General features: G+C 47.1%; 1 protein-coding gene across 8 annotated transcripts in view; it reads right to left on the bottom strand.

Annotated features, from left to right (window-relative positions):
- Positions 1 to 23,232, bottom strand: part of LOC135373027 (uncharacterized) — an 81,216-nt gene that overhangs the window by 34,800 nt on the left and 23,184 nt on the right. For 5 of the 8 annotated variants that reach the window (XM_064606340.1, XM_064606344.1, XM_064606342.1 and 2 more), the window contains 5 exons: positions 19,497 to 19,673; positions 18,401 to 18,555; positions 11,830 to 11,925; positions 8,379 to 8,507; positions 7,838 to 7,939 (listed from right to left, as the gene is read on the bottom strand). In XM_064606340.1, coding sequence (XP_064462410.1) covers positions 7,838 to 7,939; positions 8,379 to 8,507; positions 11,830 to 11,920 — 322 coding nt within the window. In that variant the 5' untranslated portion in view covers positions 11,921 to 11,925; positions 18,401 to 18,555; positions 19,497 to 19,673. Of the gene's footprint in view, positions 1 to 7,837; positions 7,940 to 8,378; positions 8,508 to 11,829; positions 11,926 to 18,400; positions 18,556 to 19,496; positions 19,677 to 23,232 lie in introns of all 8 variants that reach the window. The other 3 variants (XM_064606343.1, XM_064606341.1, XM_064606339.1) reach the window with 1 other exon arrangement.

The raw sequence follows: 23,232 nt of genomic DNA, 5'->3' as shown, positions 1-23,232 counted from the left end.
GGTGCATATGCTGGAGTGTGCTATCTATGTCATTCCACATCGTAAGAAACGCTGCCACTGACGCTGGACGCTGTGTGGCGATGCTTATAGCAGTGGACTGGGTTGATATACCTTGCAGTAGATACTCCACTTTTTGAGCGTCTGTGAGGGGAGCAGGCCATTTGCTGATACCACGGGGCTTTCCGTAGGCGTAGTCACGCAGGGACTGGGAGCTGTGTTGCACGGTAGCATTACCCTGCTGCTGCCACTGGATCAGTGACGGTTTCTGTGCGAATGTGTCGAGGAAGGCAGTCGTCCATGAATCCCACGTGGGGTACTCACGACCCGAAGTCAGATGCCACTTCTTGGCTGTGCCGCGAAGTTTAGTGGCCGCGATTAAGCGTGTAGTGTCTGGTGACCATGATGCCAGTTGTTGCGTTTGTTGAAGATCTTTAATCCATAGGCATGCTTTTTGTTTCTTGCCGTCCTCAAAGGCAGGTATGCTAGACGAAATGTGGGGCATGGTGGTGACGAATATTTGAGGAACGTAAGACATCTGGTAAGGCTGAAGTACAGGAGGCAAAGTAGACTGAGGTGCGGTTTCAGAATGAGTCAGTTGTGTTGGAATGGCGCTGGTCCCGTGTTCCGCTGTCGACGTTTGGGGTGTGTTGCTTGAGTGCAGCATGGTTTCACACAATGGAGGAGACATAGGAAGAGTTTACGTATCTATCTCTGAGGGCACACTCGTAGTCATTGGTAGAGATGGCGGGGGTTGCTGGGCTTGCTGCAGGATATGTGTCAGTGTGTTGATCGACGCTGTAAGCTGTTGCAAAATCAGGAGATCAAAAGGCACAGGATCTAGAGAAATATCTTGCAGCGTTTCCGGTGTTGCGGATGCTGTGGAGCGTTCTGCGTCAAGACTTTGGACGAGTTCTGCGTCCGAACCGGTTGTGTCAAGGTCGCGACGTGAGAGTTCTTCCCGAATTAGAACCGGGCTGTGGCCTGCCATCGTAGCGGCGTCCAATTCCCGCCAATTGATACCCGGTACGGTGGAATCGGCAAGCGAAAGCCGCGTGACAATATGGCGGCTCCAGGCCAAGACGGCGAACACGAGGAAGAAGGCAAAGATGGTGCGGCCTGGACGAAGGTCCGAGAACCAGGGTGACAAGCGAGCAAAGCGAGGCTGGGTGGCATCGTGGTGCGAGCGGGGTAGGCATTGGGTTGGTATCGACTGCGACAAATGTGGGGAATCCAAGGCTGGACAGGCATGAGACAAGGCTTGGGAAGAACAATGAGGGCAGCGAACCTTCCGTTTAATGGCGAAAGCAATACAAACAACTAACAACACAACCATCAAGTAGGCAGGGCGAGCGACGACTGACTAGTAGCGAAGCGAGGAAGTCTGAGGTCCTTCACACGCGGCAAGCGCGTGCCACTAACTTTTGCGTAAGCAAGGGGGCGAACTCTGTTGCAGTCCAGGGAAAATGCGGCGTGAATGAGGATGAGGGGGAAGGAGGACTCTCACAACTGCTGTGTGAACTGGGACGCTCGTACAATGCTTTCTGGTGGGACAGAGAGGGCGAGCTCAGCGGTGGTGTCGTCGCCCCCTCACAGCCCAATTGCACTCGGAGATTTTGCGACGGTTTCTTGGAAAGCATAGGCGATGCCTTGCCTTCGGAGCCGCTTGTGGCGTTTATAGTCGCGAGAGTAGAAGTGCATACAATATCAACAAGTGAAAATAGGCAGTCATCGAGGAGGGGACATCATTTACGAGATTCGACATTCCTCCTTTAGCCATGTAAACTTCACGAAAACGGAGGAACCGCAACAAGGGGCGGACAGCTATGGATACTTTATTTGGCGTCAGGCTAAGGTGAAGAGACTGCAAATATACAACATGTTTCTCGTAGAGAGCTTAAAAGAGCAATGCAAAATCGCTCCTCCCATTTTGTGGAACCGTAGGTCTTTGAAAGGTAGAGGGAAGCAACCGTTGGCGATAATGAAGGTGTTTTGTAACTTGGACGACCATTTTGGTCCCTTCCTCAACTGGAAAGCTGCCATGACCTCGTTTTTCAATTGAGATTCAGAACTGTGTTGCCCACTTCGTCGGTACTCCAATTTAGTCGTCTACCGCTTTCCGTGCCTGTCTACGCACATTCATTGCCCACTGCTGTGCCAGTGATCACACTCAGCTGGCAAACGATTGGTCGGAGACAGCGCGTCACTTCCGCTCTTCACCGTAAGGGAAAGTTAAAATGCCAAAAAGTTCACTTCGAATTACGTTACACGATATGTAAATTTCGTATCTGTGATCATAATTCAAAATTTTGACTCCGTGACGCAGCTCCAATCGAAATTATACAGCACTTTTTCTCGCTTCGCTATTAAGCAGTGTACGTCGTTTGAGCTCCTGCATCGGTGCTTTTCTCTCGTGTGCGCGTGCACGGGCGCGCCAAGCCATGGAGCAGTCCCGGTGAAAGACGTAGTGCGCATTGCAAAGCGAACTGGCGACGCAGTGTGCAGGATGTGAATATCAATCTTAGTGGAACATTCGCGAGAACTGTCGTGGGCTACAAATCTGTGAATCAGTATTGAAAAATGCAGCAGTGAGCATCATGCCAGCCATACACGGAACACTACGATCAGACCACGATATGTATGCGCGCGCGTGTCCTGCTCTCTCATTTGTTGCTGACAATCTTTACATCCAGGGCTTCCATGTTTTCATTGCGTTTCTCCTGTAAACGGAAGCGCTGTGAAATAACTGTGCTTGCATTACACTAATTAAAACACTGACTTTAATTTGAGAGCAAGTTGTTTTTCTATTTTGAAGTAAAATTTTATGCCCTTGTAAAAGATCACTGAGGTGACAATTGGCGTCGCTCGAAATCCTCCCTCATCCGTGAAGCTGTCCACCGGGAGCCACAATGCAAAATATTTTCGAGCTGCGGTGCGTACATAGCTGTGCAATGAAATAGTTATGAAAGAATGCAAGGCAAACCACAAAGTAGGGGAAGTAAAAAACGGGGCGATTTATTACAATTTAAACTAATAGAAATGTATCAAGGGGTATGGTCAACCTTGCGGCGGAAGATCTGCTTTTTTCAGGACTAACAGGTTGGAAGGGTGCCTTGAAGCTTTTTTACATGTGTAGCATGACGTCACAGTCTGTGTTCCCTCCACCTGGCGAAAGTGTCAAGCTCGGGGATGTTGTTGTATCAAGTCCAGGCGTGAGGTCATCGTCCTTGGGGTCGGAAGTGTGTCATCAGTCCGGCTGAAAAGAAACAGAAAAGGAAGCAGTACCTTATCTAAGCAGTTAGCGTTGTTATTGCTGACAATATACCAGGGTGTACGTTAATGGCGGATTGGAATTCGTACGTTATCTACAAGTTCCAGCCCGCCATTACCAAAGGCCCTGGTATATTATCAACAAGAACTCTAACTGCTTAGATAAGGTACTGCTTCCTTTTCTTTTTCTTTTCAGCGGGACTCATGACACCTTTCCGACCCCGAACACTATGACCTCACACATAGACTCCACGCAACAACAGTCCCGAGGTTGACCCTAACGACCGCCAGGTGGCGCGAACCCTGACGGTGACGTCATGCTGCACATGTACAAAAGCTTCAAGACAACCTTTAATCTCGTAGCCCTGACGAAGGTGGAGCTTCCGCGGCCACGTTGAACATACCCCTATATACATTTCTATTAGTTTAAATTGCAATGAATCGCCCCCTTTTTTTTATTTCCCTTGCCTTCGTTGTTCGCCTCTCATTCCTTCATAACTGTATTTACTTCGTGGCCTTCCGAAATGTTATTCTTCTGTATATATGTAATGTCAGTGAGCTTGTGAACAGCTGGCGCCGAACAGATAGCAGACCAAAAGAATGGTTTATTTGCACGCGCGTTTCCCGTGCTTAGTCTGCCATGTAGTTCTCCTCACAATATATATACAGGTGGAGAAAGCAGAACTGCACCAGATACAGCGAAAGGACGTCCATCTGGCCCTATTAGACTTGGAGAAGGCTTACGACGTCGTAGCTCACGACATGATCCAACCAAGAATGCGAGCAGTAAAGGTATCTAAAGCACTCGCAACTCTAATTCAGGAAATCTATAGCGAACTGTATAGTGAATACTCAATACAACCCTTTACCTCCAACAAAATCAAACAAAAACTCGAACTAAGACAAGGCTGCCCCTTCTCCCCAACCGAGTTTAACATCTTTGTTACCAACCTCCTTGAGGACCTAGAAAGCTCAAAGAAAGGAATACAGCTAAGTACGGAGGGACCGACGGCACGACTGAACGCTGAGCTCGCTTGCCTTCGCCGACGGCATGATGCTAATTGCAGACGATCTAACCCACCTCCAGGACCTGCTCGACATGTGCACCCGCAAGGCAAGGGAGGGCGGAATGAAATTCAGCCATGAGAAGAGCAGCGTAATGAAGTTTGGAGATCAGAGCGCGCTGCCACGTTTTACCTAGAAGGCTCGCAACTATCTTACACTACTTCGTACACCAACCTAGGTGTGCAAATCAAAAACACGAAGGTCTACCTCCGGGCACACAAAGAAACCTCGTTCAGAAAAACCTACAAGAAAGAAAGAAAAAAAGACATTCCTGGCACATAGCACGGCACTCCTGTTAACCCTCCAGCGTCCGCAGATTGCATTGGAAAACCACAACTGTCCCAGCAGCGACTTACGCCAATGAGGCAACCTGTCTGAGCAAACAAGCAACTGAGCAATTAGACGGTAGACCGCCAGCTGCGCGAAATAGGAAGCTGGATCCAGGGAGGCTCGCTCGCTACACCGAACCCCGCTATTGAGTGCGAACTCGGATGGTCAGCATTCGAATATCGCGAAGCCAGGTCCAAGACACGATACCTCGGCAGAGTGATCCACGGACCACGCCCATCCTATATCAGCCGCGTCTCTAGAAACGTGCGTTACCTGGGGACGCGCACGTACTGGATCGACAAAATCAACAAAATCTATAGCCGCAACAGGAAGCGCGTAACACCGCGTAACACTGGAACCGCATCGTAAAGAAAGAAATGGACATCTTGGAGAGGGAAAATGGCACACATCCTTAACAAAGAACCAAAGTTGAGCGACATATGCTGAAAACAAAGACGCCCCAGCACCTGAGGACTTGCACAATGGATACAGAGAAAGCGGGCTTTTGTTCCAGACACCGCACTGGACCCCTCTTAGCTAGGAAGTGACTGCATCACAAATTCGGACTGGAAAACGCAAACTACGAACCCTGTGATGGGGACCAAGAGGAAGACATACGCTACACCCTCCTAACCTGTGCAGCCTTGAAGGACATAAGGAAGCCACAACCCATGGCAGTGGAAACTTTGCTAAGGTTCAACGGTAAATCTGAAGACTATGGTGTCGTAAAGACAAAACGACTTCTACTGGCATGGGACAGAGGGGAAATGAAACCCAAAGCACAAGAAGCGCAAGAGCCCATCACAGACCCACGAGATGTCCGCGATACCCGCAGCCACCCTCTCTCTCTCTTGTGCAAGAAAAACGAGTACAATCAGGAAAACGAAATGGCGAGGAGAATAACACACTGGCGCCGTGGCCCAGCCAACTGAACCCGTGGGGCACTGAACCGCGCCTTCCAGCCAATGCACGCCGACCACAGACAACGAAGAACTGTGCCACCTAGCGAGAGTATTGCACCAACGAACATTTCGTAATTTCTCATCGCTTCCCCGCGGAACCTATTGTGTGCATATAAACACATTATTTTTTTTAATATCGTTTCTGCTCACCTGAGGCACCACTTGTAGGAGCCCGCCGTGATGCGGAAGGTTCTAGGCGTATCTGAACCTGAACCTGAACCCGAAGCGCTCGGAGGTGTGTACATGAGTCCTCGAAGAGGAGCGCACTCAGTTGAACCGCATTTGGGAGGACTCCTAGCCGTTTACATGTGCGCAGCGGACTTCCACTAACCCGGTTCGGTTCGCTTTAAATGGTCTCATGTAAAAGGGTGCGTGAGAATCTCATAATCGTGTTCTCTACAGGAACCTCTCGACGACGTTACGCGAGTTGTGACGTTCTGTTACGGGGCATCTCCTGCGAACCATGCGTAAGTCAAAATGTGTGTTTGCTTGCTGAGCAGGTTTTCTTTCTTTCTTCTTTTTCTTTATTTCGTCCGTATCTTTCTGGCTCCAAACACGCCTAATAGGACGGGAGTACCCTCTGCGTGGTAGCATCACGATCCCTGTCCCGCATATGTACAGTCAACCCTCGTTATTTTGACCATGATCGTTGCCGAAAATGTTGGCCATAATCCGGAACTCTCATGCTAACGGGGGATTTAAAGAGGTTTCATTGCATTGTTGCCTAGGAGTATGGTCGTAAAGCGCATATGTCAGATTATCGTGCGTCATATTAACGAGGGTTCACTTGACCAGGCGTCGAAAGCATTCTTTCTTTTGCTTTCTTTTTTTTTGTGTGTGTGTGTGATTCGGTTCAAGTTCCGGTTCGAGGTTATCGCTTCGGTTCGGGCACCGGGTTCAAAGCAACCAAAATAATATGTTTACATGTACTGTGGTAATCAGTGTACCACATGTGAATGGTAATATCAAGTTCTGGCGATGGCTTGCTCCTCCTTCCTTCCTTTTACTCCCTCGCCCCTACACCTCGTAGGTGCTGTGGGTGTCTCCGCCGTAAGCATTGGAGGAGAGGAGTCCCACTTTGGGCGAGGGCCGTCCGCCGCAGCTATCGGGAGAACACAGCCACCACAATGTATAAACACAAGAAATAAGTTGATTTACCCAGTTCAGTTGACAAACCTCCCGGAACCAAAAGCAGCAACGTTCCCGCTACAACAATATACAATAGGTACAGCCAGCGCCCATGGTCAAGGCCACACTCCACACTTCACGCAACTTTCGTCCTGATCTATCTTTTTGTATCAGATAAGCCCCCCCCCCTCCCCTCAATTCCATAACGTAACTTCAGTTACACGGGTTGGTGCCCCAGCGCCTATCGGTAAGCGATGGTACCACCATGTTCCCCACAGTTGGAGGAAATATAACGCATTTCTCAACACCAGATCATTGTTTACTGTACCGAAAATTGCTGGCGTACAGCATACCACTGAACTCCATCGCAAAAGGCTATAGCCAGTTTCGAAAGAAAGCAGAGAAGAAAACGGTCACTTGGTTGATTGGAGTACACGTTGGGACAAAAGTTTATAGAACACGTGAGCGGCATACTTTTTCTTTGGCGCGACACGCGCGTGTGTCGTTAACAGCGCACGCTTCCACCCCTCCGAAGCAGTGAACTCACCTGCCTCCGGGGGCCGCTAGGGTGTCGCACCAAAGGAAAAATACGCCGCTCGCGTGTTCCATACACTTTTGTCCAAACCTGCACCCCAGAGTCCCATGCGCAGGCAGGCATGCTGCTACTTGTTGAAAACAGGGAGAGAGGCCGCTCTGCGTTTCCTTACCCCATGCATTTTTTTTTTGACACTTCGAATCACAAAAATATACAGGGACGCCGTGAACCTTTTGGAAGTGAGGTTGTAGGAGGTGCGTGGACTTCCTCGTTTATCAATTCGTTCCGTCTACGAATTCGGCAAGATTTCGGGCGATGCAGGGAGCAGGTGCACGGCAGTCGGCTGGGAAGCTATAGACGTGCGTACCGCACCACTTCTTTTCGGTCCAGTTCCGGTTCGTTCAAGGGTAGACATTTTTTTTTGTTTACAGTTCGTATTCGGTTCGGCGAAAAATAATGCTTTTTTTTTCGGTTATACGGATACGGTTTGGGCGCCTGCACTTGCGCTAGTATTCCATGTACCCAGCGGAACGGTCTATTTTGGACTCACCTATCTCCATGAACTTGTCGTGGTAGGATAGAAGATCTGCTCGTCGAAGTAGTTCGTGAATCTCCCCTCCTGCTCCATCTGCTGCAGTGGATGTTGCTGCGACTGTAAAGTACTGTCGTTTTTTATTCCTAGATCAACTTATACTTCTCGATTTTCTGAGAAGACAGAGGGGCGCATGTGGTGGTACCGCAGCTCTGTCGATTCAGTCAGGGCTCTGGGAGTACTGGCAAATCAACCTCAGGCTGTCCTGCACTTCTGGGAGACAAGCTTTCCTCCAAAGGCCTATCTGATCGTTACTTCCATGTGGGAGGTTCGTGTACGCGATTAGAATGACATGATTAGGAAGACATACGGAGATTACAGAAAAATAGGTCGTTAGCTGCGCTGCTTGTGAGGCCGGACTTTGAAGCCTGATTGAACGAAGGTACGCCTCCTGGCTTCTTTTTTTTGTGTGTGTGCGCCATTGTGTACCGCGCACGAATGCTAATACGGGGTACATGCAGATGAACAGCTGTCAGCTACTGAACTGTTTTCAGCTTACCTGGTTGGGGTTCCCACTGTGCCAGGGCTTTCTTGAACCTCTTGACGTGAAGTGGCTTTCTGGCCATATCTACCATGTCGATCAACTCCTGTCCTATGGAGTCACGAAGCTGCTGCACATTGTCCCCGCCTAAGGGCAAATCTATAAGTGAGTTGAGGGTGCACTTACGCCTCATCAAGACATCTGACTCCATGCGTTGTAGAAGTGCCAGTGTCCTCCATCAAAGATTTGTCTGGATGTGTCTACAGGCATGTTTTTGACGCAACAGGTGCCTTCCTTTTGGTTAATATACTGACGTATGGAACGCATACTTGAACATGCATAATATTTAGCTATAGTCTATAAACTAGCTACAAACAAATTAGCTACAAACGAATTTTCCTCCGATTCCGTATTGTACCCCACGACGCGAACATTCGCGGAGCTTGAGAAGGTGCAGAGCGTCCTGAGGTATCTTCTCTTAGTAAATTGAACTAATTTTTCTCAGGGCTTCAGGCTTCTGTTGTAGGGTGTTTCACTTAACATGAAAACAAAGTTGTACGAAAAAATCGCTTTTCGTGAATTAATGTTCACCAAAAATCAAGGTTAACCTTTAATTAATGGTAGCTGAGAACGCCAAATTAATGTCGGAAATGTCGCCCCGAAAACACGTTAAATTCACATTGACCAGCTACTGCCCATTAACGTAATTCACGCTTCACGCGAGGCTTACATACGTACATGCAACTTGCAGTAATGTCGACGAGTGCAATGTTCCGTCATGAAACTGACGTGACGTTCCTCAACGTTAATACAACATGGGAAAGCGACGCTGTAGGAACATTGCGGCTGTATGTTCCCTGCACGTTGTTTATCAACAGGACACCTACTGGTTTTACAACTCTATTCAGCAGGTAATCACATTAAAGCCGCAATCCTGATTTAGAAACACAGTGTATGACAGGAGGGAACGTGAGGGATGTTGATGCGTACACTTGACTCATGCAAATGCCAGGGTTATCATCAAACACGAACCATGGTCACCGTTACACAAAACCTCGTACGCCCTACTACGCTTAATTGGCACGCTACCCAACTGTGTGCCTCTCAGTATATGCTCCCTTCTGTTCGCAGATAGAGGCTATTGCTTGATGCCAGTGCCTCAATACGGGAGCGCAATTCTACTAGCGAAAACACAACTCAGATTTCACAATTCAAGTAACAGCAAAACAATGTAAATTTAACTATTTGGGTACCAGCAGAACAGCGTAAGTTGAACAATTCAGGTGCCAGCAAAACAACGTAAATTTGTCGAATCAGTTTGGAACAAAATAACGTAAACTCAACTATCTCTAGCAGGGCAGAGAGCTGTTCCTTGGGACCTTAGATGCATAATGTTTTTCATGAGATCTTCTTCCTGAAGATCCGACCATTTCTGGACAATTTCCGCAAGTGTTCCCTGGGGTTCTTTCCACATTTCAGCAGCAGCCTGCGAGGCAACAGCTCTTTCCCTGTACTTAGTCTATGGGGCTGCTCCTATGGGCTTTAGCATGTTAGCACTGTCTTCGGCTCGCCTCTTCAACTTTGCGGCGAGCACGATAGCGTCTATCGCTACGTCCACCTTGTCACGGTGCACTTCACAAGTCCATACAAGTGTGGACCAGTGCACATCTTGGTGCAAGGACAAGCTTTGGGGTCACTTTGGACATGGGCGCTGCTGCAGCAAAGCGATGTGCGCGAAAGTACTTCACACTGGGCACAATGCTCTCCTTTCCACCCTTAGGTGTCAAACCTATTTTGAAAGTAGATGTATCAGTTGTGCGACGCATCCGTATTTAAGAAGCGGGGCGCGGTGGATTCCTCCAGTAACTGGGTATCCGCATGAGCGACTTCATCTGGCGAGATGTCGGCAAAGAAGGCCGAGGAGGAAAGCACACGCCAACGAGATATCGCGGGAGCAATGCCGAGCGCATCCGAACGACGTCTGAAGTGACGATGAAGAAGTTACTCAAACTCGAGTCCTACAGCTGACTAACCTTTTCAGAGACTTTCATCGTTCATCGTTACTCAAACTCGCGGCGGAGGACGCCGCTGAACGCAGTTTAGCTAGCAATCGTGGTTTCTCGTTGGAGAAATTCTGTGTAGCGCGCACAGAACCTCTCGGCTGTAGACGAGTGTACGAGAAGACGTGACGTTGCTCATTGTGAACATTACCCCTGCCATCGAGGCTTATGTTGACTACCTCTCCTTGAAGATCGTGTGCGCAGTTCTCGACTTCAGAATCATATGCCTTGTGCAGCAGCCCTCTAGTAATATCGGCTCTTGACGGTGGTATGTACCCCGTCCTAAGTGATTCAGTCATACTAAAAGATAACTGTGGCTTTCAACGACGCGAAGTGACAAACTGTTGGCGCAAATGAACCATGCAACTTTCTCGTCTAAAACTTCGTCTGTTCTGCTGGTGATGTGATAACGACGACTTTGACCGTTGTTCGTTTACTGGCTACAGCTGCACGCTGTTTCTCGGATGGCATGGCCAGTCGCCCCAGCAACTTCGCACTTTAAAGCGGTGTAGCACGTTGACGAACTGCTGCCTCAGCCATATGGCAGAACTTTGCGTACCCATCAATGAAGTGGCTCATGTCTCTGCTCGTTCATGTCACGTTCAGACTCCTGAAGTAAAGCACAGAGAGCAATCTGCATTTCTTGGCCGCAGTACTTACACTTTGTACGCTGTATCGGGGTTTTGAGAGTGTCTGTGAACAAAGACGAAGTTCGTAGCCAGCGCATGTCGCGTGCGGAAGTATTCGTTCGTCGTTGCTTGAATTAGCCTTATTTCAGCGATACATGATGTCAGAAGTGTGTGAGGTAGGGGACACTGGGGGACGAAGCAAATGTCTTGCCCCAGTCCCAGTACCGGACTTTCTGAGTTCCGAAGACTCTGATCCGCGACTCTTCCACACTTTACAGCTAAGGGGGATGTGTGCGATACACAAGCGTGCCATGCTTGCCTGGCGTCGCACCACCCAACTCATAAAAAAAAACAAGAAAACAGAAGCGAGGTTGCATACTTTCGCTAGGGCGCTAGTTTCGCATCCCGAAGATGTGACAGTGAAAAGTAGTACGCTTCATCACGATAGTGCCGCCCTTATCTGCCGAGTCGTGGTAACACAGCACCGAAACTGTTTCCAAATTGTCCTACTCTAAGGTAGAGTGGCAAGGGCAAATTCCGGGCAAAATCTAACCCGGGTTTTTAAAAACCGGATTGAAGTCAAAATAATCAGCTTTTTTATCTAAAAAAATCATGATCTTTTTACAATCCTGGCGGTCACCGCCGATTCATCGACGCGATTACTGATCACCGCCGATTCATTGCTGCTTAGAACCACGCATGTTCTAAAACCGTTGCAAAAGAACCAGAGCACGTCCCCGACTGAAATGTGCGGTGATATGAAACCCCGTTTTGTCTCACCTATCTCGATGAATTTCTCGTAGTAGGAGAGAAGGTCTGCTCGTTCAAGGAGTTTGTAAAGATCCAGCTCGGATCCCGTAACGGACGCCATTGTCTCTGCAAAGTGGGTTAGTTTTCATTGAGTGGTTCACACGCGGGAAACATAGCGATTGAAATGGCCATGGAGGAAGGAAACATAGGAGCGGCTCTTCCCTCTAGACAGAGTAGTATATTAAAAGTGAGTCTGTCCATTGGGAGGAGTCACAAAAAGAGGCCCCACCTGTCAATCACAGTTTCGCTCCTCTGATTGGTTTGCTTTCTACGAAGGTTTTTTTCCACCATGTCACCTTATTGCCACCCAAAATGGCGACGAAAACAAACGCTGTGAAGCTGAGTTTTCGTGATAAAAAATTTCACAAGCTACTCTTATTTTACGCTGCAAACGTACATCATCATATACGTCTCTCGAAAATCAGTTTGAACTTACGCTCATCCATCAATATCTAACTGAAAATAATACGTTTTGTCGCTGGCGTTAGACCTAGTGAACCGGTGATCACAACGAAATCATAACAAAAACCGGACTGTGCTGCATGATCTTATACTTAAATGCGTCATTTCGTGGATATAAGCATTCTTGCCTTCATATTGAAACTATTAGTGTATATTTGTTTAAAAATCATACCGACAATAGAATGTGTCCCAGCAGGTGGTTCTGCCAGCAGCGGTACGGCAACGAAAGCAGACGACAATTCCGGACGTGCCTTATGCTCCCTAGGTGACTAACGGGGGGATTTAAAGAGGTTTCATTGCATTGTTGCCTAGGAGTATGGTCGTAAAGCGCGTATGTCAGATTATCGTGCGTCATATTAACGAGGGTTCACTTGACCAGGCGTCGAAAGCATTCTTTCTTTTGCTTTCTTTTCTTTTTTTTTTGTGTGTGTGTGGTTCGGTTCAAGTTGCGGTACCAGGTTATCGCTTCGGTTCGGGCAGCGGGTTCAACGCAACTAAAATAATATGTTTTCATGTACTGTGGTAATCAGTGTACCACATGTGAAAGGTAATATCAAGTTCTGGCGATGGCTTGCTCCTCCTTCCTTCCTCTTACTCCCTACACCTCGTAGCTGCTGTGGGTGTCTCCTCCGCAAGCCTTCGAGGAGAGGAGTCCCACTTTGGACGAGGGCCGTCCGCCGCAGCCATCGGGAGAACACAGCCACCACAATGTGTAAACACAAGAAATAAGTTGATTTACCCAGTTCAGTTGACAAACCTCCCGGAACCAACAGCAGCAACGTTCCCGCTACAATAATATACAATATGTACGTTACGTACTCCCTAGGTGACGCTCATCAAATTTGCACAAAAAATCCACTAGTTCCAATCCACCTGCCACGCAAAATGGCGCTGCCCATGTTGGATACAGGGGGAAATAGTGAGGATAGGTTATTTGATAGCGCCCCATATTTCATTGGTCGGAAAGCTGAAAAAGTGGGTGGAGCTTCAGGTATAGGCATGACCCATTAATGGCCAGACTCCCTTTTAATATACGGCTTTGCCTCCAGCAGCGTACCCTTATGAAAATTGATTTTTCCTTCTATATTCTCCAGACTTCTTGTGGACTTCTTGTTTCCTGTCTTGGGAATGTGTTGGCTTTGACTTCTTGTTGATCAACTCAACAGGAATTGCTATTGACATCATTTTGACAATCTCTTGAACTACCTTATGTACCCTTTCTGTGGACAAGGTATATAGATGTCGTTGTTGACAGTTTGTGGACTTTCTATGCGCCTATGTAGCAAGTACTTATTTCAAATGATTTTTTTTTCTACATAGATGAATGCCATATTATTAATTACTGCGTTATCGGACAGTAATGTTCACAGAGATCGACGCCAAGGGGGTACCGGGCATCCCATGAGGGGGGGGGGGGCGGTATATGTATATAGGGGCATACTTGTGGCTCTATTCATTGGGAGACAAGCTGTATGGGTAATATCAGCAATTTCTGGGTGTGTTGCAAAAAACCATATGGGTTGTACACCACCACTGGGAGGTGGAGAGGTCCGTGCTATCGGCTCTCTAAACAAAGCGGTATTTAGGTCTGAACTTATAATTAAATGTAGTAGCTTGAACGCCACTTTGCCACCTTTTAGCTACATATTAAAACATTAAAATACATTTTCGATGGCATTGAGAAGACGGTTCTTCGTATTATTTATACTTCAGTTCAGTACACAATTTATCTCCAACTTATACGACCACACGAGGATGATGCGCATGCGACAGGTTTGCTGCATATTTTGATTCTGCGCCTCCGTGCCTCGCCCTCTCCTCATCACGAAGGGGTCATCGCCATTACCATCATCGGAATGTCGTTGGAACGGTTGCGACAGTTTCAACTGTCTCAGGCTCTCAGCGTACGCTCGTCAATTACAGAACAAAGGAGGATATGATTTTGCGTCGTAAGAGGTAAGCTGTGTGATAGAAATTTGTCATCAAGCTTCACTTATATTCATACGATGACTGTTGTGCTGTAGGTTTTTGTTGTTCGTTTCGAGCTGCGGCTGCGGTCTTGCGTCCCGTCAGGTAAGTGTACAAGTATAAGTTCGTGGCCGGTGTTGGTTGTGAACCAATTTTGTTGTTGCTATGACCATTTTACTCGGTTTTACTCAGTTGCGTTTGAACATGACTAATTTGCGATTGAACGCCCTTCTCTCCAGCGCTTCAGAGACGTCGCTTTCGCCGAAATTCAGTGAATTTTGAAGTCCACCGTTATCGTGGGTGGCCAGAAGAACTCAGTCCGCAACCGGTCATTGACTGTCTATTGTGCGACGCGACGCTACGTCACACTGTGTGGTATAAAGCATGTGTACGTGTGGAATACTTCGCTACTGTGTGCGCGGGATGTTTTGTATGATTGTGTCGGCACTTGATACCACTTTCAAGGTATGCATTTTTGGAATAAAATAGATACATATATAGTTTTGCAGTACTTCATTTCGTGTATTTTATGCGTGTTGCGATTGAGTGAACAAACGACGGAGAAGTTCAACTTCGCTCAAGTCACAAAAAGTTCACAAAAAGACTTCACATCATACGGGGATGGTGTCAATCGGGCTTCAGTAAATCACGTATCTTCCTCGATTAAGAAGAATATACCGAGTGCCTCACGTAACGGTCGCCGAGCCTTTTAAAAAAGAACGAAGGTAGTTTCGTGGGTGACGCCGACTCAGGGACAGCTGAGTCACAACAAAGTCAACAGAAAAATTGAGATCACATATAACAAGACTGACACATGAAGGTCACACGAAATTTGTGTAAAGTATATGGAGAGTCTACAGAAAGACTTGTTACCTTCCTGTGAATAATTGTCAACAAGACGTAAAGTTCCATAAGTGAACATAAAATAAATATGTGAGGTAAACACAAGGCTAATAGAAAGTCTACCGAATGTCTGTGCTCTCTGTTGAAGTTCTGTAGAATGGAAACAAGATGTCAACAGCCATTTTTTAAGCCACCGTCTAGCTCTCCCTCCAGCCAAAATCCCCGTTACTTCCTGTACCACCACGTGATCTCCTCTAACGTTTCGGTTTTGCAAGGCTCCGTTTCTCGCGCTGCTCTCCATGTGATTTTGCTTTTCGAAAGTCGTTTACTGTAAAAATGTGAGCACTAACGCAGAAGCAACGTATGGTAGTATGTTCCCGTCCCTGCTGCGAGTCTCCCTGAACGGGGACACGTTTTATTCGTAAGTTCAGGATCAGAAGTTTTAGTCGCCTGCGTGTGTTCGAGTTATCTTGAATTGTTCGTTTGGAGCTTAGCACTGTACCGCAGATTCATTTCATATCCCTCTGTTGTCGTACAAATCTGACTAATCGTGTTCTAAGTACAGCATTCTTTGCCACTCAGTCAAGAAACGAACATACGTTGGAAGTTACTGTTAGCAGACGTGATGTTTGCGTCCCCGCGTGCTCCATTTGTATTCTACAGGCTATGAACGGTCTTCTAACAGAAGAGTAAACATCCGAAAGTAAGAGAAATAAAAGTGCCAGCACCCGTTCAATATATTGTCATCTGAACTGTCACACAACTGCAGCTCGCGTCGTCTGCTTTGGTGGTGCCGTGCCGTGTGGAGGGTCACGTGAACAGTCACGTGGTAGACAGGGGCATCCCAGAATGCAATGCAAATGTGGCTACGCACGTCCCAATGGAAAACTGTCGTAGGGACCGCTCCTTGTGTTTCTTTCATGCAAATGCAAATGCAATGATGAAGACTTCAGCCGCTAATCTATCAGTAGAAAACAGCAAAAGTAGTCTTTAACCTCGCTTACGTTATTTATCCGTCTTTCCAACAAATTGTACATACAAATAATAAAAATGAAAAGATATTACGCGTGGAAAATTCACACTGAGAATACCGAAGCTAAACCGGTCGTGACATCAGTAAATGCATCTCCGACGACGCTTCATTTGCTTCGGCAAGGTCATGTGTTTACAAAAAATATAATAAAATAAAATAAAAAATCAACATGCGGAAGTTATCGCTACCCAGATGACAGAGATGGAAACAGTTGTTTGCTGAATATGACGCGAACGTATTCGGACCTCAGTACGCAGTCAGAGGATATGTCGAGGTCAGCTGCAGAACCGCGAAAACTTGAAATGAACGATTTGTAGTAAACTATTTTACACTGGCGTTCATAAAAGTTCCAATTATACGGACGTACTGAGGCATGTCCTGTTCGGATAGCCTTAGAACGTGTGACGTAGCAAGAAGAAAGAAAGAAACCGAAACAAATCCACCAGCGTCACTTCTCCACCTTCCAATATCAAACCGCATACAAGGGGTTTTGGCAAACAAAAACAATAAATCATCACATGAATCACACTTTGATGTCACATCCATGGTTATGCTAGGAATACTTTTGTTTATGTTATCATATCGTATCCCCCCGCCCCCAAGATAGTGGAGCTCACTAGGTGCTTTATGTGCTGCTAGACTGTAGTTGAAAATAATGGACCAATGACTATGATAATATGGTAGAGTAGCATTACAGAGAGTAGAGTAGCACACGTTTTTCTAATCGTCCACTGCCCTTGCTATCATGGTCATGTGAGGCGGAAAGAACATATGTTTCTCCAGTGCAAGTTGTAGTTCATACCGGCATCGTTACAAACTTTATGTATGTACATCTTAGAAACAGAGAAACATTGTGTCTTGTACAGACTGCTTTGCTCAGCAATGTATAGCGTGACTTAGTGCTTATCAATGGGAATTTTGTGTTTTGCATTGCATTTTTTAATACCTGAGGCTGACTGCTGTGTTTATGCTCACTTGCTGAGCTCCGCAGTCCAACAGCCCCTCAGAATTACTACCTTGGTTACTATTTACAAAGGTGAGGCAATCTGCACAAAATTATGGGTCCACGAATGTGCAAAATGGAGTAACCCTCCGCGCCATCCCCAGTGTTGCTTAATGGCTCCTGAACTGACCTAATGGCGTACTACTGTAATTTGTGAAAGTTACAGGCGATATATACATTATATTTTGAAAGTTATAGCGCTGTGATACTGCACCATAGTAGAAGCATGGGATGCATGTGGTTGTGAAACTGACTTGTACATGAGAGCTTTCCTGTAATGCAAACTTCTGTCAGACAGTGCACATTATGAGACGATAGATGTCATTGTGCCACACAAAGTCCTATGCTGTGCATTCACCGCAGATCCTGTACAGGGCAGGCAAAAACCTTTGTATGTTATCGTGTTGGATTTGTCATTAAACATACTACCAGTGCACTGGGTGTACTCTTACATGAAGCCTTCTCCGGCTTGTATTTCATTGCTTCTCTTCAGGGAATTATTTCCTTGATCACATAGGCCAGCCATCGGCTTCCAAATCGTTATTCGACGTCAGGGTGAAAACAAAGGAAAATGAGGAGCATGCGGGGGAGCGGAGGAAATTCAAGCGGAAGCACGTGTCAAACGTCATGACTGACTTCACTATGGCGTCACCGGACTTCAGGACCGACGTTGCAATTCTATAGCGTCCTCGATAAACTTGCTCCGGAATAGCCCCGAAACCACCGGGGCGCGTGACGCTCTACACTGGCGATGCCCTGGACGGGGACATTATCGAACATGAAACTGCACTGCTCTGTTGGATCTGGTGGATACTAGCATGCGCCACCTAGAGTTCTGTGCTCGTTGTGGCTCGTAGGATGCGCGACCCGTAGCGGGCGGCACCGATCGAAAGCCATGCTGACGATGGCTGTCTGCTGTTACATGCCCGGCTAAACCTGGCTACTTGCCGCTTCCGGCTTCCTCCGTGCTTCCGGCAATCGCGATGTTTCTTGGGATTGCGCTCTGACGCTCAGCCGATTTTCTCGGTGTGGGTTCGGGGAAACTCCATGCTGCAATGAACGGGTGCGCTCCTTTAATTAATCGAGGACGTTCAGTGCGCACCAGTGCAGTTTATCGAGGATTGCGAACCACACCAGGTCGCACCGGGGCGGTTTATCGAGGACGCTACAGTTGACAGTCAAAAGATGGCGTACATTTGAAGAAGCAGAGCCTTATGGGACTTCCTGCCTACCTGTCTTTGTCTGTTGTCTATTTCTCTGTGCTGTTCTTCTCGTAACTCTGTCTATCAAGGCGAGTACCTCGAGGAACTGTACAGCACACTTCCGATCATTGACGATCTGCGTCGGCGATTTCTGATCATCAGTTGACGCTCCCGCCGCCACGACGCTAGGGGGACGAAATAATGTGAATGATGAATAAGATTACAGCAACAGCAACGAGTAGCACATATTTATTTGAAGATAATGAATGGGGATGGATAGGGTGAGTTGAATGGAATGAAGCTCATCTTATTGTTGTTGCTTACATAGAGGCAAATCTCGATACATCATCTAAAGCATATCTACCTGCAGGGAACTACGCAACACTCATAAACGTCGTTTGAACGTCATTTATTCACTGTATGGTATCAACTGGCCTCTCTGTATATACCACTGTTATTCGTTGTGTGTTGTTCACTGCTTACACTGTACATACCATAACCTTAATGTAATAAATTTTCTTTATATATGACCCGCATAAAAGAACATTTGCATTTGCATACTTTAGTGTTTGTACACATTGCTGTCATTTATTATTGCTCTCTCTCTCTGTGCGTTTCAATCAACCAATGGAACCACCTCATGTTAATTGATTTCGCGAGTCTTAGAGTGACACTTGCAGCTACTGTACTGTACAGTAATTTACTGTATGGATTTCAAAATGTGTGTTTTTCCTTTTCAGCATCATCTTCTTGTGGCTTTGATGATATATGAAAGTAAATGAAAAGCTTAGCCAGCTGTAGGACTCGAAAGCACATCTTCTGGAGTACCGGTCCAGGGCTCTACCAATTGGGCTAAACTAACACACACCCCAGCGACATCCAAGGGTGCATCATCTGAAGGGACAAACCAGCCACTCTCTCTCACTCATCCTCCCTTCACACTTATTGTGGCTTTTTGACTGGTAGTTCGCTCAATCAGATAAATAAAACACAATTTCTCTTTCCATTGAGGACATTGAGGATGAGGACATTGACAGCGATATCCTGGGACGTGGAAGTATCCTTCGACATGGGCTCAGAGTCCATAAGTACAGACGATGTCGAGAAGAAGGAAATGGCACGGTACCAGTGTCAGTTGCTCCGCTGTTCTGAAGCATGGCTGCGCTAGGGCGTGTGCGAATGTGTGCTGCATCCTCTGAGAGCTGTCTTTGAAATATTCCGTTTAGTTCAATGATCTGAGGCGAGTTGGAGTGAGTCTGGCTGGGAGTACGTCCATGTCCCAAGGGGATGTGCTCTGAGTGACCTGCTAACAAATGTCAAAAATTTAAGAGATTTCTTCAGGAGCGAAATATATACAACTGGATACAGGTAAGATACACAGAACAACGCACTCTCAGAAAAAAAGGGTGTGAAAAGTTGGTAACTTCTATAGTTCCCACCTATATCAACATAGCGTCTGATAAAGGGTGTAAAAGGGTGGTAAAAGCAATTATCATACATCCAAACTGCTACAAAAAGGCGTTCACCCCCCTCGCTCACCGAATCAGAAGTGTTAACCATATAATTCATGGGGGAGAGTGAGGCAGCAGGTAGAACTTTGAAACCCTTTAGCACAACATATGCGACAAATATTACCGCCTAAAAGGTATAACTGAGCCATCTTGTTTTCTGAGAGTCCACTACGATGCAGCAGCCACGAATAGGTACGTAATGCGTAGATACATGTTCCTCTAAAGTGCATCCATCCAAAGTCTTTATAATTCTAGTTGCCCCCCCCCCCCCACGGATTAAAACCGCAAAATTGCTGCGCGTTGTTGTACTCCCCAGGCATCCGGAATCTCCGGCGGTACGAGTGTTCTGTCGGACGCAAGTCGTAATCTGAGATACACAACACTCTCCGACTCCCCCGTGTCGTACGCCTGGACCAGGGGGGTCTGTATCTTTCACCCTGCCAATTATTGAACATAGTGGCGCCACTAGTGTATGCGTCACCAGGTGCGGGAGCTCCAAGGTATATCTAAACTGGTAGCGAAAACTAGCGAAAATACCAAATCAGACCCATCGGCAAGGCCACCAGCAAGAGGCGCGAGCGATCCTGGGTGTTGACAGTAGAAGTACGGTTGTAAACAGAAAAACTTTACAACATGGGCCTGGCTTGTGTGTGTACTAATAGGTTATTCTTAATTTCAATGTAGAAAATGCTTTCTGTTGCCCCGCTCGTGCACATATACGAGATCACCTACCACTCCAGTACATTTCCGTATCCTGCTCCTTTGCGTATGTGACACAGTTGGGGGGTGTTTATCCGTGTGTCGCTGTATCCGTATCGTGTGTCCGTGCATTGTAACACGGAGTTCGTACACTCTTTGGGTTAAACAGGAAGCGACCTTCACATCTCCGTGCTGTAGACCAAGATTAACAGGTGTGAACAGATGAATGCAACAATGCATCTCCTGTTGCTGTGCCCGCGAAAAAAAGATTTCGTCATGGAACGAGAGGCCATGATGGTGTGAGTGTTAGCAGGAACCAACTGTGCACCAACGATGTTGTGTTTTGTTGCAATGGACCTATAACGGCCACTCATTGAATAAATGCAAACGTCTAATCACTAGATGTACGTATAGCTCTAGGTGAGAAATGGGCCTTATGTGAGCCTTTCTAATTTCTTTGTGGTCATCAGGACGCCTTTCTGTTTGGAGTTGTCAAAATCTGTGATAACTGTTTGTATTTGGAATTGATATGATTCATTAAATCTGATATGCTTTATTTTTCTGTGTTCTCGTCTGGTATTGTTGACTGGGCGCGGGAAAGGGAATACAAGGCAAGCGAAGTGGGCTAGTATAAAAGTGCATGCCTAATTATGCACTACTAATTATTCATACTAGTGACGTCGTCTCTGACGTCATTTATTTACAATCGTAGTAGTCCGCGCAACGGATGGATGGCGCTGACCGTCTCTATCATGGCGTCATTCTGAAGACACAGGGGCTTATGGGAGTTGCGCTACCTGTTTAAATATACCTTGGGAGCTCACCGTCACCCCTCCCCCGCAACAATATGCCCGTTTCCATCCGAGGCGACGCGCGATCAGTAACAGTATATCATATCGGATTCAGGAAAAAAATCACACGCACGCCGAGGCCTTCTGATGTTGTTTTTGACGTCACCTCGCTAGAGAAAAAAAGAGAGCAGGAGGCGGTTACTTGTGCAGGACATCCCCCCTTCTGTCGCATCATCCGGTGCGGACCGCACCCCCGCACCCCCCTAGTGATGCCACTCACTGAACCTCGTCACCAGTATGACAGTGGAGCGAGGGGACACACCACTTCAGATGTGCTAACGATAAATCACTTTGGCCTTCCTTTTGTTTCATTCGTCACGGGCTTTCCGCCCCTAAATGAAGTGAAAGCTGTAAGCTACAGGAAGTAGGAATACGATAGTTTCCGTGGGCACTTGCTATGTTGGCAGGCCGCTTGCTATGTCTCACAAGTTCGTGCTGTTCAGCACTTGGCTACAGATGATTGCAAGCGTATCCAAATGCAGGGTGATTAACTAGTCCAAGTGACTCAACGCGAAAAGAAAAAAAAGGAAAGAAAGCCAACATTCGAGCCACAGACGCCTTCTCCAAGTACTACGTTGGACGTGTGCCATAGTCATACACCGGACTCCTCCATTCCCTGTGCCGCAGAACACTTCCTTATGACCGGTCTCAACATTGAGGCATTCTACCTTTGTCGAACCTGTAATGTGTGTGAGAACTTGCATGGCATTCTTATGGTTGGTCACCGCCTGAAACGGGAGGTGAAGCCGCCAGTGCAGTGGGTAAGGTACAGGATTCACTTTTTCCCACGTGCTTCGCAATACATCTTCCCGTTTTCTAGATTCACTCCGTTAAAGAACATGTGACACGTAAGGGGCCCTTTCTGGCACCATCGTAGCAGGCTAAAGTATGTATTGGCCTTTAGCGGCCGCAAGTCCCCAAGGTACAGGGAGGACCCGAGGGGAGATGGGGCGCGGGGGAAAGCAACGGGACAGAGACAATCGGGCGATGTGTATGTTTCGGACTTGTGTGCTACCCTTTTGGAGGCAACGATCATAGCAATGTGAGTCACATCTCTTGCGTCCTAGTCATTCTTGCTTGGCAATAGGGAACTGGTTTTGGCTATTAGGGCACCCACGGTAGGGATAAGGCTGACGGTTACATCCCATTTCGCCTATAACCATTTCACCTAGTCCGGATTACCGGATTAAAGAGGCAGGAGGAGTGACAGGCGATAGGCGGAATGGGATTGCCGTGCAATCTCATTAGGCGAAACGAGACTGTCGGCAAGTGGGCGTTAGTTACACGCCCCGCCTCGATGGTGACGTCTACAGGAAATGAATGTGCTCGTCCGACAACAACCTTGGGTAGCCCGAAACAAGAACCCTTTACATTTGCAAATGAAGGTGTGTGCGGAGTAGATGCGGAGCAGACAATTGCTCAACGGACATTTTCTCACCGGACATTTGCTCACCCCGTTCAGTTTTACCACGAGCCCACCCTGTCAGTTTCGTAATTCACCTTTATCTTTCACTATGTGTGAAAGAGTGAATTATGGTAAGATAATAAGAGTTGAAATTTTCAGATCGATTTTATTTTGTGTACCTTTCAGAACAAATGTATCGTCCGACAGCTGATAAAATAGAAAAAAAAAGAAGAACGAAACCGTTTCGGTCTTCCCTTGGTGGAGGTAACGACTACCATAACGTAGACTATGGCAATCTTAGATGCTGCCAGTTGCTTTGGCCCTTTATAGCAACAGCCCTTTATAGCAACAGCTCGCTTTTATTTGTTGTGGAGGTACGGGACGCAAAATTTTAGT

This window comes from Ornithodoros turicata, unplaced genomic scaffold (assembly GCF_037126465.1).
Source record: "Ornithodoros turicata isolate Travis unplaced genomic scaffold, ASM3712646v1 Chromosome183, whole genome shotgun sequence".
Classification (NCBI taxonomy): Eukaryota; Metazoa; Arthropoda; class Arachnida; order Ixodida; family Argasidae; genus Ornithodoros; species Ornithodoros turicata.
Note: the sequence above shows the minus strand (reverse complement) of the source record. Positions and strands in the feature narration are given on the sequence as shown.